The sequence below is a fragment of the Panthera leo genome, chromosome D2 (assembly GCF_018350215.1).
Source record: "Panthera leo isolate Ple1 chromosome D2, P.leo_Ple1_pat1.1, whole genome shotgun sequence".
Lineage (NCBI taxonomy): Eukaryota > Metazoa > Chordata > Mammalia > Carnivora > Felidae > Panthera > Panthera leo.
The window spans coordinates 23,443,180-23,462,012 of record NC_056689.1 but is presented as its reverse complement, the minus strand read 5'-3'; the positions used below and the strand labels follow the sequence as shown (position 1 = coordinate 23,462,012).

Sequence of the window (18,833 nt, the reverse complement as noted above, 5' to 3'; positions counted from 1 at the left end):
TTTTCCTTTTAGCTTTGGTTTTCTGAAGTTTCATTATGATAAAGGTACATAATTTAATTTTATTTATGATGCTTTTGGAACTCTAACTTCTTTAAATTATTGATTGGTGTCTTTCATTAGTTCTGGACAAAATCTCAATTTTCCATTCAGAGAGCCTCTGCTCCTCCATTCTCTTTCTTTTCCCCCAGCATGCCTGTTAAACCCGTGTCAGTTGTCCTCACTTTATCCTCTCTGTGTGTTACCCTTTATGATGTGTTTCCTGCATGCATTGTCAATGTTATTTCTTAGGTTTTTGGTGAAAGAGCATGCATTGCTGTTTTATAGCCTGTGACTAATAATTCAGATGTATAACGTCTTTCTGGGTATATTTCTATTGTTTTTTCCTACAGGTCATGATGTCTCAATTCCTTGCATATTTGGTTATCTTCATATAGTTGTCATTAAAATCGAAAGTTTATGTACAGGAATAAATTGATGCAGGCACCTGGAGGGACTATCATTAGGGGCCCACTTTATTCAAAGATCATGTCTGAGTTTTTCCGGACTCCTTGTATCCCCATCTCTAGGCACTGAGAGTCCTAGGCAGCAAGGCTGGTTTATTTCTGGTTCACTGCCTAGGAACCCTGTCGGTGGTTCCTCTGGGATGTCAGCCTAGCATGGGGAGGATCTCCCATTAACCTTGTTACATAGTTCAGGCCCTAGACTTTGATTTCTGTTCTGCTTCCTCATCTTGCAGGATCATTAAATCATAACCTCAGCCTTGCTGGGATTGGCAAATGCTCTCAGGACAAACACAGCATCTGTGCTCACTTAACTCACTGGTTCTCATCAAATTTGTACTGGTAATTTCTTATGGTCTTGTTACCTTTTTGTCGCTCTTGGAAGAAATTTGAAATATATTTGATACAGCATTTTCAATAGTTGTCAGTGGGAAGATTGGTCTGCCCAATCTACCCTTCTTACCCAAGATTTGAAGTCCGCAATATTATTAGCATTATCAATTTTATCACAAAATCTAGCAGATGAAGTTTATTGTCATTTCATTTGTGTCAGTTCTCTGATTATCAATATTGCCATCATATGTTGAGTGTCTATTATGTATCAGACACTGTTCTATGAAATATTATTCAGCCTTAAAAAAGAAGGAAATTCTGCAATATGTGACAACATGAATGCCCCTTGACAACACCACACTAACTGGAATAGCCAGTCGCAGAAGGACAGACACTGCGTGGTTCCATTCACATGAGGTATCTACAATAGGCAAATTCAAAGAAGCACAAGAGTAGAATGGCAGTTACCAGGGGAAAGAAGGAGTTGCTAATTAACAGGTATAAAATTTCAGCTATGCAAGATGAATAGGTTCTAGAGACCTACTGTATGATGTAGAGCCTATTGTTAACAATACTGTATTGTACATTTAAAAATCTATTAAGAGGCGGGGTGCCTGGCTTAGTTGGTTGAGTGTCTGACTCTTGATTTCGGCTCAGGTCATGATCTCACAGTTTGTGAGTTCGAGTGCCACGTTGGACTCTGTGCTGACAGTGCAGAGCCTGCTTGGGATTCTCTCTGCCTCTCCCTCTGCCCCCCCCCCCCCCCCTCCCGCTCTTGGGCACACACACTCTCTCTAAATAAATAAATAAATAAATAAATAAATAAATAAATAAACTTAAAAAAATCTCTTAAGAGGATAAATCTTCTCTTAGGTGTTTTTACCACAATAAAATGTAAATAAATAAATAAGTAAACAAACAACCAAAGAAACAAACAAACACTTCTAAGCAATTTTCATTCCTAGTTGTCTGTGGGATGTGTCTATAAAGAAGCATTACCATGAAGTGATTAATGGTGTGGACTGTGGCACCAATCAGCCTTGGACTCATATTCTAGTTCTAGCACTGTCTAGTTCTGTGACCTTCACAAGTTCTTCATTTTATTGTCATTTACATTTTACAGATGGGTAAATTGCAGCCTAGAGAATATAACATGCTAGGTCATGTAGCTAGGAAGTGGGTGAGCCAGACTTTAAATAATCCAGGACAGGCTGTGCTCTCTCTGCTATGCTTTCTGGTCAGGGATGATGACTATTAAAGCACCTGAAGACTCAAAATACTATCCATGTGTGAATAATGGAATTGATGATGAAAGGCCCCATTCTTTCAACCAAATCATCCGAAAAGTTGAGGAAAAGAATACAATTCATAAAGGAAGCATTAATTTTAGCAGTGATTCCTCAGTTGTCTTCAGTGTTCTGTAAGATATTACTAGACTCTTGTTCAATAAAATACTCATGGGTAGATCAGCATGGGCACTGTGTGGTATGGCTCTTTTTTAGAGAAATGCAATACAGACTCACACACTGTGAGAAGTCTGAGACTGCGCTTAAAAGAGTAACACCCAAAACTGTGGGCACTGGAGTTTGTGGACTCCACAGAAGAAAGTTAAAGAAACAATAACCCATATGCCTAACTCTTCATAGGAGGTATATTCCTAGAATGTGTATGAATTAAAATCTTGTAAATCAATCCTATTTGGAAAAAGAAGAAATATTCTAATTTAAAGGAAACAATTTTATACTGAAAAAAAGCCACCCTCAAATTTATTCATTAATATAAATCTATGTTAATACATTGGGTTTTCCTGAATAAAGTTATGTCAGTGTCTGTAAAATCAAGAGGAAATAACTATATTTTCTAAAATTTATAACTCAGTTTTATTATTCTTGATAATTGAAAGGAAAAGCTAAAATGGTATCTTCATCATCAAGAAATTTTTATTCTTTTTATGAAACAATGAAACCACATTGTGAAGATTGACTCACAGGGAACTAAGATGTTATCTGGATTCTTTCCCTTGCCTGTGTTTTGTTTTTGTTGTTGCTGTCATTTTTAAACACCATTTTGTTCTCCATTTGAAAATATAAATGAATTAGATAAAATCTTTAAGTAGTGAAAAGTTAAATTGCTTTTTCACTTCCTGTTTCATTTCATTTTGTCCTAATGTCGCCCTTGGTTAGAAAAGAAGAATTAAGCATTTGGATTAGATAATTTGTGCAGGGATGGAGGCAGCACTGAAAATGGAAAGGGCGTGGTCTGGGGAGTGAGACTGCCCTGGATATGAAATAACAGGAAGCTGCTATGTGACAGACACAATGATAGATGCCATTTCCACATTATTTGATTTTCACAACAGCCCTCCTTCTGAAGATGGGCAGTATTTTTAAACATGAAGACTTGGTCCTCAGCTGGGTTAAGTGACTAGATGGATGCCATGTTTCCTGTCAGAAGTAGAGAGAAGAAGCTGTGACTCTGCACTTCATCCACGGTGGTCCTCAGCTGTGAAGAGACCCTGGTCAGAAGGGATAGGTGATTGCAGAGTATATGGCAAGGGGTCTGCAGAAAAAGGAATTCTACATCCAATATTGCTTTCCAAGGACCATAGTCAGGAGGAAATTATTTTTCTCTGCATGCTATGAAATCTAAACTTCTTTTACTGGAGAAGCACATTTGTTACGAGTGGTACTTTCCAGGATACATTAGTGATGGAACAAACTTTATGAACTCGTATGAAAAGCTAATCATCATTTATGGTTCTATTTTTTAACAACGTGTATCCTAACTTAAAAATAACTAGCCTACAGATATTTAGAACATAAGCCATCCATAAATCTAGGATTGCTACATAAAGAAATTTGCTTTCAAAGTTTAAATTCATAAATCACAAAGTTGATTTCAGATGTTTTACTCAGATGCCTGCTTTTATCGAATTTTTATTTCATTTCCTGCCTATTTTAGAAAAGGAGTTTCTCCTATATCTATTTATTTATGCCTGTGTTTTGGAATCATTGCCTGTGTTCTATTTATGCATTTATTTTTCCAAGGTCAAACCCTTTATTTCTGAAAGGTAGCAGCTTTACCAAGATATTAGTAAAAAAGATTTGAATAGTCCCAGACAATTTGTTGTGCTCTATTCTTAATAATGAGCAGGCAGGTTGTTAAAAAACTTTTTTGTTTTCCTTTGTGTACTTTATTTAGGCACATCTTTTTCATGTAACTGATGTACCAAACCTTGGCATGGCATCTGTATATAATTGTACTTTTACCAAAAAATGTTTCATTTTCCAGAGTTATTTTCCAGAGTTTCCAGATTATTGACTTTGGGGTCAAAAATCGTAACAACCAATGGCTAGCAATTTTATAGGCACTACCAACAGGGATGCACTGAAAACTTTGAAAATCAGTTTTGTGTGGTCCATTGTGGGCAAAGGGCCACATATTGGGAATCAATTACACAATGCTTTCTTTCCATGCAGATGTGAAGGCTGTATGTCTATCTACACACTACATTAAGGGAATATCTTAATGTTTTTTGAAAGAACTTTTTTAAACAATTGCAAACTTACAAAAAAGTTACAAGTTAAATGTCAAGATCTTTTTCCCAAAAGAATTTATGAGAGCAAGTTTACGTGATTCTCCACTGCCTCCAAATATGTTATTATATATTTCCTACTAATAAGACATTGGTTACATCACTACCACTATTCCAAGTCAGTAAATGAATATTAATACATTACTACCATTTAATCATCAAACTCTATTAAATAAAGTATTGCTTCTTGTCCCAATAATGTCTTTTATGACAGAAGGATCCAGTGCAGAATCATTCATTGCATTTAATTATCACGCTTCTTTTAGTTTCTTTCAAACTGGACCATTTCTTCTGTCTTTTCTTGGCATTCATAACATTGACATTTAAAAAAAACTTTATGTAATGTTTATTTATTTATTTGGAGAGAGATAAAAAGAGCAGAGGAGGGGCAGAGAAAGAGAGAGAGAGAATCCCAAGCAGGCTCCATGCTGTCAGTGCAGAGCCTGACATGGGGCTTGAACCCATGAACCACAACATCAGGACTTGAGCCGAAATCAAGAGTCAGATGCTTAGCCAACTGAGCCCCCAGGCAGCCCAATAACCTTGATATTTTTAAACATCATAGTCAGTTACTTTGCAGAAGGTCCCTAAATTTAGGGTTGTCTGATGTTTTCTTGGGATAAGACTTAGGATATGCATCTTTGGCAGGAATATCACAGAAATGATACTGAGTTCTTACTGAGTTCTGTCAAGTGGCATGTAATTTTGATTCATCTCAATACTGATAATTTTTACTTTGATCACTTGATTAGTGTGGTGTCCGCCCAGCTTCTCTACTGTAAAGTTGCTCTTTTGTTTCCCCTTTGAAAGAACTTTTAATATGTATTTTGTGTGGAAGAGGGCGGTGGCTTGAAACTATGTAAGTGTATGTCTTTCTGGTCTTTCAATTTATTCATTTGTTTATATCAATATAGACTCATGTTTTCCTGTTTTATTCAGTGCATCATAATCTGTTAATATCATTGCTTGTTTTAAGGTTCAAGTTGTCTCCAATCTGGCCAATGGGAACACATTCAAGAAGGGTTCTGTTGTCTTTTTGACAGTGTTCTCATCATGAGTACTTCCTTGCTTTATGGCATAACAAGGTATTTCAGGTTCATCCTGTACTTTCCTTGCCCCAGTCATGGAATCGGTCATTTCTCCAAGGAATGCTGGTTCTTTGTAATGGAAATAATATTTAGAAGACATGAGCTGGGCTCTAGATATATTAGAGTGGTACTGTTAGAGTGTGGCTTTCCATGGGCGCTCTCAGTGGACACAGCCGTACACATGCTTATGTGTTTTGTCCTGTATTTCCTAATCTCTGTATGTTGGAAATCATGAGTCCATACCAGTGCATCCAGTTCTAATCTAACAGCACAGAGTTCATTCTACACATTTGTAACTCCTTTTTCTGACAGAAAGAAACCTGTCTTTTGTACCTTTAATGCATTTTCTTCTTTGATCAGCCTTCCTGAAAGCAACCATTCTTTTATCTCCCTTGAATAGATACTCTCTTCTCCTTGTTGGAGCTCTGACTCCTCATTCTAGGCTGCCTCTTGCCCCGTGTAGACTCTCCTTACCTTGCTGAGGCTCACACAGGCCTGGCCACCCCAGGCTTAAAGTTCCCCTGCCTGGCTGCCCTCTCCCTTACCTCAAGTGGACACCCTCCTCAGCTGGCCTGTGCTCTGACACCCCATGCCCACTGCCTCTGTTCTCAGATGCCCCCCTCACTGGGCTCTGACACACTTTTCTGGGTCACTGAATGTGACCTTGCTGCTCTCAGACTCCAACTGCCATGGCTGAGTCACCTGCCAAATATGCACACTCTCCTTACTCTTTGCATTCTGACTCCTCACATTGGGCAGCCACACCATGTAGACATCACTCTGCTTGGGCCTTGACTCCCCACACCAGGCCACCCCCTGAGGAGAAATCCCCCATGGGCTGTGTCCCACGTGGTCCATCTTCCTCAGCCCATTCAGGCTCTGACACCTGGTGCTTGACAGCTGTCCTACTCACCATTCCCATCCTTCCTGGCTCCAGCACCTGGCATAGGTGCCCGTGGGGGTGGGCTCTACCTAGTGACTTACAACTGAATTGTGCAGGAAGGGAAGGGAAAGAAGAAAGGCCAAGAGGCTTATACAAGCATTATCTTGAAATTGTCCTCTGAAATGTTATGTTCAGATCACTTTATTAGATATTACAATGAAAATCAGAACACGAAGTAGAATTTGACATATAAAAATCATTTTATTAGAATGTTTTTTATTTTAAATGAGTTTACTTATATGCCCTGAACTACCTTCATTGGTTAAATACTTTAAGATCAAACCAGAGATCAAGAGACTAAAAGCTCCACGTCTGTTTTGGGTAAAAGCATTATCAGTTTAACATCATCCTGTCCTATTTTCTCATATTTGATTTTTTCGTTAACAGTGGCATCGCTGTTTGAGTATGATGAGCCTTTACATATGTTCTTATACACAGCAAAAAAAATTGCAAAATAGAAAAAAAATGAAAATGTATAATGACCTTAAATACACATGTTTGTAACTTGCTTTTTTTTCTATCTTGTTTAACTAGAGGAGTCTTCATTTTGGCTTCCCTTATACGGCAACATGTGCTGCCGCCTAGTTGCCCAGCCAGCGTGCGTGGCTAAGGATGCATTTGCAGGATTTCTACATCAGCAGGTTGGAGGACTTTGAATATCCTACAATTATAGCTACAGTCTAGATCTTAATATACTGGCAGTTTGGTCTTCTGATAATGAAAAGTATTATTTTTAAAGTGTTCCTTTAAATGGCTATTTTCCCAATGTTAGGCATAGAATGGGGGTGAGAAGGTGGGAAGGGGAGGGGTCTAATGCAGGCTTGATGGCTAAGGAGCCACTTCCAGGTCCCTCTGCTTCATAATGGCCGTAGCAGGACAATCAGCAGCAGGGACCCCTCGTGGAAGCAGATTAGGGCTGTTCCCCACCTTTCAGAGAAGGCCTTCCTGGCAGACAGCTTTTGGCACACTTAAGGCCTCTGGGCTTCCAAAGTTGCTTCTGTGGCACCTACTCCTGATTTATTTATAACCACAGTTATTTACATGCAGTAAATAATTAATTACGGGCTTCAGTGAATCAATACCTTTTTAAAAAAGATTCCATTAAGAGGAAAGAAAATTTGCATTCTTACAGGGTAGTCAACATTTTCCAGTATTCTGAGAACAGTAAGGGAAAATTATATTTTGAGTATTGAGTTATTTTTATAATTTTTTTGAGTTATTAGATGGATTGCTGTGGAATTTGAAGCACTAATTTTTAATAGACTAGCTTTTCTAAAACTGCATTGATTTATGATCCTATATGTGTAAAAGTTATGTGGTAATCATTACCTCCATTTGCTTAATGCTTTTGAGAATTCCAAACCTTTCTTCTGTGATATTAACTTACTCTTTCATTTTGGACTATTGACTTATTGTACATTAAATTAATGGGTAACTCTATCACATTAAAAAAATTTTTTTAAACTAACATAACTTTGGTAATTTAAGTATTTTGTTGAATTTAATGTTAAGATGATAAATAATGATTAACGTTGATGGCTTCTTGAATTTTTTTTCAGCAAATGGTAGAAAGCCTGATTAGTTGGAGAAGGTTGTACTGTGTTTTAAGAGGGGGTAAACTCTATTGTTTTTATACACCAGAAGAAATTGAAGCCAAAGTGGAGCCAACTTTGGTAGTGTCCATTAACAAGGTAAATAAAACGCTGTTTTGAAAATAAAGACATAACATTTTATAGTTTGTTCTTTTCCATACAATTCACATTATTGCCACTTTATGAAGGAAAGGGAAGGACTGCTGAAAATAGGTTAGTTCATAAAGATAAATTAATCTTCTCTTTTTCTTCTATTACAGAGCTTATCCAGTAAAGGAAATACTGTATATTTCCTAAGAAAACATAGTAATTGGAAATCTATACCAGTAAATAGATTTTAAAGCAGAGAATGTAACTCCACATTAACAGGATATTTAAATTTTTCATGAATTTATTTAAGAGATAATATAAACATAAACTGACAGCTCATGTTACAGTGATGCTTTTTCTAGAAAGTTAGTATTCAAATGAACCCATAAAAAGATATTCCCGGGTGTACTTCCTGATTTCTTAGGGGATTGATGGGCAGTTGTCCAACCTTCTGTCAGAAAAGGAAAGCCTGATTCTCTCTCTCCCCCTCCCCCCCTCTCTCTTTCTCTCGCTCTCTCTCTCTCTCTCTCTCTCTCTCTCTCACACATACACACACACACACACACACACACACACACACACACACTTATCGCATGATCTTAAATTTATCTTCACCTGTTACCTAAATCTAGTGTTTATTAGAGGGTTCCTCCCCTTTTGGCATTCCTACTCTAGAGCACTTCTTGGCATTTCTAGAGCAGAGTATCATGTTTTCTGTCCATAGTCTATACTTACTTGTTTCTAGTTGTTTTACTTTGCTTGTTTTTGCTTTTGGAGTGGTTGAATTGAAGTATCTGGTAAAATATGAGCCATCACATCTGTTAACTGTACATGTTCTGCTTGACTTGAAATTATCTTTTGAAAAAACATAAAGTTGTATGTCTTGAAAAACATGTGGATACTGTTTTACTAATCTATAAAGACTTGAGTTAATTTCTGTGATCATTTCCAATAATGACATTTAGTCCATTTCTATCCTGCTTTTAGAAATTATACTGCTTTTTCTTAAAGGAACTTCTTCAGTGAGACCTTTTACATTAAGGTCCACTTAATTGATCTGTGTTGTGTTTTAGAAAGATTAGTGTTGCTCTTAAATAATATAGCTCAATATTAAAACATGGTGAATTTATTTTAGTTTAGATAATTAGGTTGGTTTGTGAAAAGTATATTTTTTATTGGAAAATTGATATATTTTTTCATTACTTGCCAATGTTTTGTTTTGTCTTGTCTTGTTTATGCAGTGTCCACTTTTGCCTGGTCTTTTGAAAATTGCAGATGTGCAGAAAAGTTGAAAGAATAGAATAACAAACACCTATATACTTTTCACCTAGAGTCTTTGGCTGTTGTTAATATGTTGCCATATTTGCTTTTTCTTCACATAGTTTGAGAATTTTTTCAGAACCATTTGAAAGTAAGTAGCCCACAGCATAACATTTCTTCCCTGGAATATTTCAGTATGTTTCAGCTAAAAACAAGGACATTTCCTTCATGACCGTATTATTTACCACAGTCATGAAATTTACTGTTGATAAAATATTATCTAATATATAGAGAGCAAATTGTCCCTAAAATGTTCTAATTTTTCTTTATTGTTTGATCTAAGACCCCCATCAAGGATCACAAACTACAGCTGGTCACCAGGTCTTTTGATTGTTTCCTTTTTACCTAAATTGGACCCATCACTCATTGCCTCTTTTTTCTTTTTTTGTCTTTTACTATATTGACATTTTGTAAAAATCCAGGCTAGTCCCTAAATCTGTTTTTGACTAATTGTTTCACTAGATTCGAGTAAATATTTTTGGCAAGAGTTCTGCATAGATGATTTTATCTAACCTGGTTTTCACTAGGTAGCTAGGTAGTGAAAAATGGAATTCTACCGATTTTTTTCTTACATGTTGTGCAGTGGAATATGGATAGTCAGACAACAAATTAAAATGTAATCTAGACAGATGATATTTTAAATTCATTTATTTTATTTGAAAACAGTCTTCAAGGTATTCATTTTACCTTATCAGTCCTTTATGGTAGACAGAGCAGGTAAGTCAGCCCTGTTTTATAGGTATGTTATTTCTGTTTTACAAGTGAAGAAACAGACTCACAGATCAGATAGAACTTGTCTAGCTAGTAAGTAAAATTATATGGCTCACTGTTTTTCTGTTTCCTTACAGACATACTGCTAGACTAGATTTGGAAGGCAAAATTAGACTTTTTCCCATCTCTGTACCCACTCTGAATAAGTTATGAGAGTAAAAACAGCTCTGAAGTGAGGTTTTGAGTCTGAGGCCACAGTTAACTACCTACCTATAGGCAATGGCTTAGACACGTATTGAATCTTTACCATTTAAATTTAAGAGGCAGTTATAATGGAACCCCTTTGTTACTGTAACCAGTGTATTTTCTTGTCTGATGACAAGGGTGTAATTCCAAACAAGCAGTTAACAGTGTTTACATGGTCTGGCTGAATTAATCTTTTTTCAATTGACTCATTTTTCCGTGTAGTAATAAAAGCTGGTGGCCTGGTGACTGATAGGATTCTGTAGTCAATCAGCTCCATTATTAAGATGACTAAAATCACCATACTTAGAAATCCCAGTGGTGGTTCCACAATTGACCATTACAAATTCACAGGAAAATGATTAATCTAGTAATTTGTATAACCTCAGCCTTAGACTTGGGGCAGTATGGGCTGTATTTGACCCTGACGACCGATGACATAAATTGTCATTGCACATGACTTTTGTCTAAAGTACAAAAGAGAATTTTAAGATTAAACCATGAGGTAAGGGTTAGGTCGAGAAGATTAATATAATTTAGTTGCTGATCTCAAAGATTAAACTGATAACACAGTCTTCCATTCTCTAGCTTTGTGACATTGCTGTCTTAATTTTCTCCAGGACTGATTCCTGCCCTTTCTCTGTAGCAGCTTTTCTCTTTGCAGTTCCTACTTCTACCTCAGGCTTCTTTTGAACCCTTCCATTTACCTGAAAACTTCACTTTTAACAGTAAATGCCCTGGTCTTCTTGTTTAAATATGACTATCTCAGTCAAGAAATGTATTTGTTACTTCTGTAAACCTGGCCGTTATGTAATTACATCTCCTATTAAAGTAATTTTTACTTATTTTTTTCTCAACTTAGAAAATTATTCAAATTTATAGAAAAGTTGTAACAATACTATAGTGACACTTTCATACCACCTAGCTTTAACAGTTACCATTGTTGTCATCTTTGCTTTATCTCTTTTTTTCTTTTGGGGGGGAGTTTAAGTGTTTTTTAAAAATTTTTTTAATGTTTTTTTATTTATAGGGAGAGAGAGAGAAAGAGAGAGTGTGTGTGAGCAAGCGAGGGGCAGAGAGAGAGAGGGAGACACAGAATGGAAGCAGCATCCAGGCTCTGAGCTGTCAGCACAGAGCCCTACGTGGGGCTCAAACTCACAAACTGCGAGATGCTGACCTGAGCCCAAGTCAGAGGCCTAATTGACTGAGCCACCCAGCTGCCCCAAAACAAAAGTATTTAAAAAAATTTTTTTAATGTTTATCCATTTTTGAGAGAGAGAGAGAGAGAGAGAGAGGAGGGCCAGAGAGAGAGAGGGAGACACAGAATCGGAGGCAGGCTCCAGGCTCTGAGCTGTCAGCACAGAGCCCAATGCAGGGCTCGAACCACGAACCGTGAGAACATGACCTGAGCCAAAATCAGACACTTAACTGACTGAACCACCCAGGCGCCCCATAAACTCTTTGTATTTAGTTTTAATTTGCTTTATGATGGTATAGTTGACATAAAATAAAATTCACCAATTATAAATGTACAATTTGATAATTTTGACAAATAATATACAGTTGTGTAATCATTACTACAATCAGTATTGGATTATAGGTTTTTTTAAGCTTTTTTGTGACAACATTTAAGTTCTACTCTCTTAGTAAATTTTAATCATACAGTAGTGTTATCAGCTATAGTCACCCTCAGATCTTATTTATCTTACAGCTATAAGTCTGTAAAGTCTCTTATCTGTATTTTTTGCTGACCATTTGAACATAAGTCTCCAACATTGATACTTTATCCCTGAATACTTCAACATGCAACTCTTAAAAATAGGACCCTTAAAAAAAAGTGTGTTGTGTAGATGAAATTACAATACCATCGTCACAGCTAGCCAAACTGACAATAATTCTCTTATAACTTCTTTTTTTTTTTTTTTTTTTTTTTTTAATTTTTTTTTTTTCAACGTTTTTTATTTATTTTTGGGACAGAGAGAGACAGAGCATGAATGGGGGAGGGGCAGAGAGAGAGGGAGACACAGAATCGGAAGCAGGCTCCAGGCTCCGAGCCATCAGCCCAGAGCCTGACGCGGGGCTCGAACTCACGGACCGTGAGATCGTGACCTGGCTGAAGTCGGACGCTTAACTGACTGCGCCACCCAGGCGCCCCTCTTATAACTTCTAATATCCAGTCCATATTCAAATTTCCCCATTTTCCCTAAAGTGTCCTTTTAGCTTTTACTTTCAATCTAGGAACATTCAAGGATTGTACATTCTTCTCAACTGTAAATTAGGTCTAGAGGTTTGCTTAGATTCATTCTAAACATTACTTACAAGAATATTTCATGCATAATGACAGATACTTTACAGGGCATTCTGTTCAGAGGTACATGATGCTGGGTTGTCTCATTTTGGCAATGCCACATTTAATGACTTGGTTAAGGTGGTGACTACTAACTCTCTCCTGCATAACGGTAAGCCATCCTCTTTACTATTAGCAAGTAATCAGTGAGGTGATAGTTTGGCACTGTTTGTATATCTTTGTTGTCCAGTAGTCTTTCACATAATGGTTTTAGTGACCGGATTGCCCTTGTCTGAATTGGTTATCACACTGGAGATTGCATATGTTGTTCTCACAATACCCTTCATTCTACATGTATTAGCTGGCATTCTTTTATAAAGAAGGACTTTTTCTCGTCAAGCAACAATGAATTCCAGTCCCTCCTGAAATGGCAGGATAAAAGCTTCCTGTTTTAATTACCAATTTTCAGAGTAAGGAGTTGGTATTTTGGTCTTGTATTGATATTGGCAGTATGTATCGGAGCAGCATTACTCCCTCCAGAAGAAGCAAATGAATGTTGTGTCTATTGTGTTCCCCCCAGATTAATGGTAAACTCATAGATTTTTATTTATTCAATGTTTTAAATTACTTGATCTTAAAATATAAGGTAGGTATTTTAATTGTTTGACTTTGGAAATTTCTATGGGATACATGCTAAACAGGATCTTTGATAAATGCCAACTTGGTATTTTCTGATATGTAGAGCAGGTAAGCACCAAATAAACTTCTTTTAAAAAATTTTTTGTTTTTAATGTTTATTTTTTATTTTGGAGAGAGAGAGAGACAGAGCATGAGCAGGGGGAGGGCCAGAGAGAGAGGGAGACACAGAATCTGAAGCAGGCTCCAGGCTCTGAGCTGTCAGCACAGAGCCCGACATCGGACTCAAACCCATAAACATGTGATCATGACCTGAGCTGAAGTCAGACGCTTAACTGACTGGGTCACCCAGGTGCCCCCAAATAAAACTTTTAAGAATGGTTTTGTTTCAGTTTTTAGTATATTTTCAATTCTGGGTCTCTAACATCTTTTTATGCTTAATACTGTTAAATATTAAATATAAATCAGAGTTCTTTTCTCTTTGCTGTCTTTCTTCTTATCTCATGATTTAGAAAATAATAATTTTGCTTAATGCTACTATAAAAATTATGTGAAATCATAAATTTTGCAGTTGCTAAGGTATATAAACAATAATTCTGTTATTTTGATCACAGGATCTGTTCTCTAACTGTAATTTTTTCTCAATGGCATTTCCTGTAAAGCTAAGTCAGTTTATTAATTTTCATAGGGAGCCATCTGTGGAAATAGTTACATTAAGGGAAGAAAAGCCTGAGCTATTCCCCTCCTGTTTTCAATCCAAATTTGAAAGGATGATTTACTTCAAAGTGATTGCTTCAACTTCAAAAAACTTCACTATTAATGTTGTTGAGCAAGACATTCCCAATAAGGGATACTTAACAGTGCCATTGAATCTTCTATATATTGTAGAAAACATTTTATTAGCCAGTTTTATCCATTGCCAGTGGGGTGAGTAGTGGAATGGAAAAGTGGTGTGGGTCTTTGAGATCAAAAGTTTTTTCTTGATTTAGATACTATACATCATTTCAATAATGAATAATAAAATTTGTACTAACCAAATCAATATTACTACTTGGTCTGATAGATCTTTGTTAAATTATCTTGAAATTGCTTTAACCATTATGTTTGTCATGGACCCTAACAAGCAAAATTATTATGAAGCACATGGGATTTTTTTTCTGATTATGTTAGTCCTTTAATGTCTCAATCCTATCAACTATTTAGATTGTCGTTTATTAAATACAGCAAAAATAGTTACTTAAGCCTTTTCCTTTAGGAGTTTACATCTGATTTCATTGACATAAATTGAAAATAATTATATCACACTAATACTAATCCTTCCTAATGCTTGGTTTGATTTATGGTTATGGTTTATGTGTTTCCAACAGTCCTTGCCAAATATTGTGAAAGTATGCTTTCTTTGTTACTAGAGTGTGTATGAGGTCTAAAGCTTGTTTTTCGTCAGTAACATTTTGTCTTCATTCCTGATTAACAAGACTTTAGACCAAACACCTTTCAAAGAACTCATTTATTCTTAACAACATGTTCATGAGGAAGCTGTGAGTGAAGTAATATTATCTCAGCATTATAGGTAGGAAAGCAGGCACTTAGTTCTTTGTACTTGTAGCTTATTTTTAATTTGGGGAGGGGACATTTAAAGATAATCTTTAAAGAGAATGATAGAAATAAACATGTCTGTATCCTCGTACATTGTCCATCATAAAATTATTTTGAAGCAAATCCTGGAGGCTATATGATTTTACTTATAATTATTACAATTATCATACTTAATGAAAATTTATAGTCATATATATAGTCAATATATCATCAAAAATTCAGTGTTCAAATTTTCCAGCCTTGTAATTTTTTAAATAGCTTTTGAATCAGGATTTTAAAATAATGGTTATATATTGCATTTAATTGATTTGATCTCTTAAATCTGTAACTCTGTTGGAGTTGTCTCTTGGTCTCATGCATACACACACTCTCTCTCTCACACACACACACAATTTATTGAAGAAATTGAGTCATTTTTCCTACAGAGTTTTCCATACTCTGAATTTTGCTGATTGCATCTTTGAGTTGTCTTTTTTTCTCCTATTTTTGGATCAGATTTTTGTTTGTTGGTTGATTGGTTAGTAACAATATATCTTAGGAAATATTGTGTACTTTTATTGGGAGACATTTAATTGCCTGGGTCTTCTAATCATGTTAACATCCATAGGTGAGTATTGATTGCATCCTTTATTTCATTAGGGATTGCAAATTGGTGGTATTTTAACATTCTTTCTTCATTTATTAGGTGGGATACCTCTATATTATCAGCTATTTGGTTGAGGTACAATTCTTATAGGAAAGACAGAATAAAGACTTTAAGATTTAACTAGTTGCCAAAACAATGAGGGGGTTCCTTAGCATCCTTCAAAAGTGACAAGTGAGTCCATTTTTTTTTTAAATTTTGAGAGAGTGAGTGAGTGGGGGGAGGGGCAGAGAGACAGACAGGGTGAAAGAGAATCCCAAGCAGGCTCCACACTCAGCACAGAGCCTGACACGGGGCTTGATCTCACAACCGTGAGATCCTGACCTGAGCCGAAATGAAGAGTTGGATGCTTAGTTGACTGAGCTATCCAGTTACCCCCAAATGAGTTCATTTTTAAATATCATTAAGAATTTATGGGTTTAAAGACATTTCATGCATTAATCCATTACCATTGGATTCTTATTGACATTTAGATAGTCCCATCTTTGGCTACTGGAAGCCTCTTCAGTTTGGCTCTCGAGTCCTTTTGATACAATCCTATTAATCTTTGATTTTTGGTAGGATAAGAAGTTCAGGGATTATCCTATATATTTTCTGGCCCAAGCTAAGAATTAGCCATGTCTATAAAGAGCTCTGATTCCTTTTAGTAGGAAATAATATTTAGAACCCATAATCTGGGTACGGAGTAGACTTTTTAAAGATCGTATAGTCAAAAGTAAGGTAAGAAACAGTGCATAAATCTAGTCCCAATTTAGTAATTTTCCATTACCACAGAAATAGAGAGGTTGAAGTACAGTTTTAATTTAAAATAATGAACAGCCTAAAAGAAACTTTCCTTTGATTTCAGAGTAAATTATATTTTGTTACAAAATTGACTTCTCAGATTATATCTGTATTGACTTCAGTTGGCCTTCTCTGGGTCCCCACCATCTCATGCAGTGGAAGGTTCCAGTTCAGTATGTGTTGACTGATAAAAGGAGATCCAGCCAAAGATTAAAATTTCACAATGAAGTCTCAAATTTATCTGCAGAGCAGTAAAAGTTGACTGTAAAACCTCCCTAATCAACTAAATGGTTTGGGATTAGCAAAAAGCAAGACAGGAAACTCTGATTTTAGATAGAAAACTTATTTTGGGACATAAGTTTCCTCATCTATAAAGTGTTGGATTAGGACTATTTCTGCGATCCTCATATGTCAACCTAAAACTGTCATTATCTGAGTTGCTCTTCTCTTATCTCATTAATTTATTCTTCATGTATTTTTCAATCACTTAGTGAGTGCCAGGCAGTATTTTAGGTGGGAGAAATAGTGGGAGCAGAAATGCCTGTTTCTTGCTTTCAAACCCTGCTAAGAGGAGACACTGCCCTCATCTAAGCGTCATGTGAGCCCATAATGATAACAGTCCCAAAATTCACCTTATGTTTTCTAATCCATTCCTCACTGAAGTTTCAAGAACTCTTATTGATACTTGGCCCAGAATGAAAAACAGCTTGCATGGACTTTCTGACATTATCAGAAACTTTATTTAATGACTTTTTCTTTGACATCCAGTTTTTGGTTGAAAAAATTCCCATTAGTTAAATTATTTGGGGTGATAAAATATAGAAGTTAATTCAAATGATCTATTCTGCGTTTCATTTGCACCTTTTAAAAGCTTCTCATGTTTGAAAAATTTAGTGGTATTTATGGTCCTCAGAGCTAATGGAGTGTATAGTGTACAGTATTTATATATTATTGCATTATATTCTCTTAGAAAGATATAAATGATCCAGTTCATCAGATTTTCTACATAGCTATTTTCATTTGAAATGATATCTTGGTATTATTACAAATGTACATATTCATCTATAAAAATCACACTTTCCATATTTAAAAGTTGAATCCATTTTAATCCTACATACAAAAGGTAGTCATAAATTTGTATTCCGATAGATTTGAATGGAGAGAAAAGCACAATTTCAACAACAAGAATAATTCATATTTTATTGTTTTTTTTTTAATACTGAGAGAATAGAGGGTTCTCCTGCCTTCCTCCCCCACTGAGTCAGCCTTCAGTAAGTCTTACTGAGAGCATATTAAAGATTCTTTCTGGAGCTTCAGTCATTCTCTGCTGGTGATAATAAGCGTTATACTTAAAGAGGTTGATTACATGCATTTTCAGCCTGCAAGGATATCAATTAGGGTACCATTTTGTTTTTATATTGTATAAATAATTGCTTAAAAGAGTTAATTCACAAAGTTTATTACCATGGCATAGGAATGTAAAAAGACCATTATGTTAAATTACAATGTTGACCATAAGTCCATTACAATCCTCTGAAGACACTTACACTCCTACATTTCAAAAATGACAGTGTCTCTAAGATGGTTACTAATCCTTATGTTTTGTGATACTCCAGACTTTCAAAGTTAGGTTGCTACTTCATGCAGCATACATTTTTTTCTCATGTGATTTTTGCATAAGAATTCCTTCCTTCAGGAAAGAACTTCTGTCATCCACAGTAGTCCCTTCTTAACTGCAGGGCATATGTTCCAAGACTCCCAGTGGATGCCTGATACTGTGGACAGTACCTAACCCTATATATACTGTGTTTTCCTATACATACATACATACCTGTGGTAATTTGGTTTATAAATTAGGCACAGTGAGAGATTAACAACAATAACTAATAGTAGAATAGAATAGAATAGTTATAACAATATACTGTAATGAAAGTTACATGAATGTGGCCTCTCTGCCTCTCAGAATATCTTATTATGCCACACTCACCCTTGTGATGGATGTGAGACCATAGGATGCCTGTGTGATGAGATGCAGTGAGGTGGGTGACGTAGGCATTATGATGACGTAGAAGCATTAGGCTCTGCTGACCTGATGACGTGTCAGGAGGAGCATCATCTGCTTGTGGACCACAGTTGACTGGGGCAACTGAAATTGCAGAAAGCACAGACTGAGGATAAGGGGGAACTAGTGTTTATATGGTGCTCACCTGTCTGTATTTTCCCATGCTTCAGGGAATGTATAGCTTTTCTTTGTAAGTCTTTGCTCCTGTCCATAGACATCATTATATGTATATGTTAGTTTTGGTATGTGAGAATACATGCAATTTCTCTTCACTCAGTACTGAAAGAAGTGAGGAATTTCTTCTCACTCCTAATCAGCTTTTGTAACTGCCAACTAAATCCTCTTCTGCACACACTACAATAGGTTTAAACATATTCCTCTAGAACTCTTCTACCCAGGACAGTAGACACT

At 36.1% G+C, this 18,833-nt stretch overlaps 1 protein-coding gene across 3 annotated transcripts in view; it reads left to right on the top strand.

The window, feature by feature from the left end:
* The window catches only part of RTKN2 (rhotekin 2), a 72,285-nt gene that overhangs the window by 44,056 nt on the left and 9,396 nt on the right, over nt 1-18,833 (top strand). For all 3 annotated transcript variants that reach the window (XM_042908535.1, XM_042908537.1, XM_042908536.1), the window contains 2 exons: nt 6,994-7,100; nt 8,019-8,150. In XM_042908535.1, coding sequence (XP_042764469.1) covers nt 6,994-7,100; nt 8,019-8,150 — 239 coding nt within the window. The remainder of the gene's footprint in view (nt 1-6,993; nt 7,101-8,018; nt 8,151-18,833) is intronic.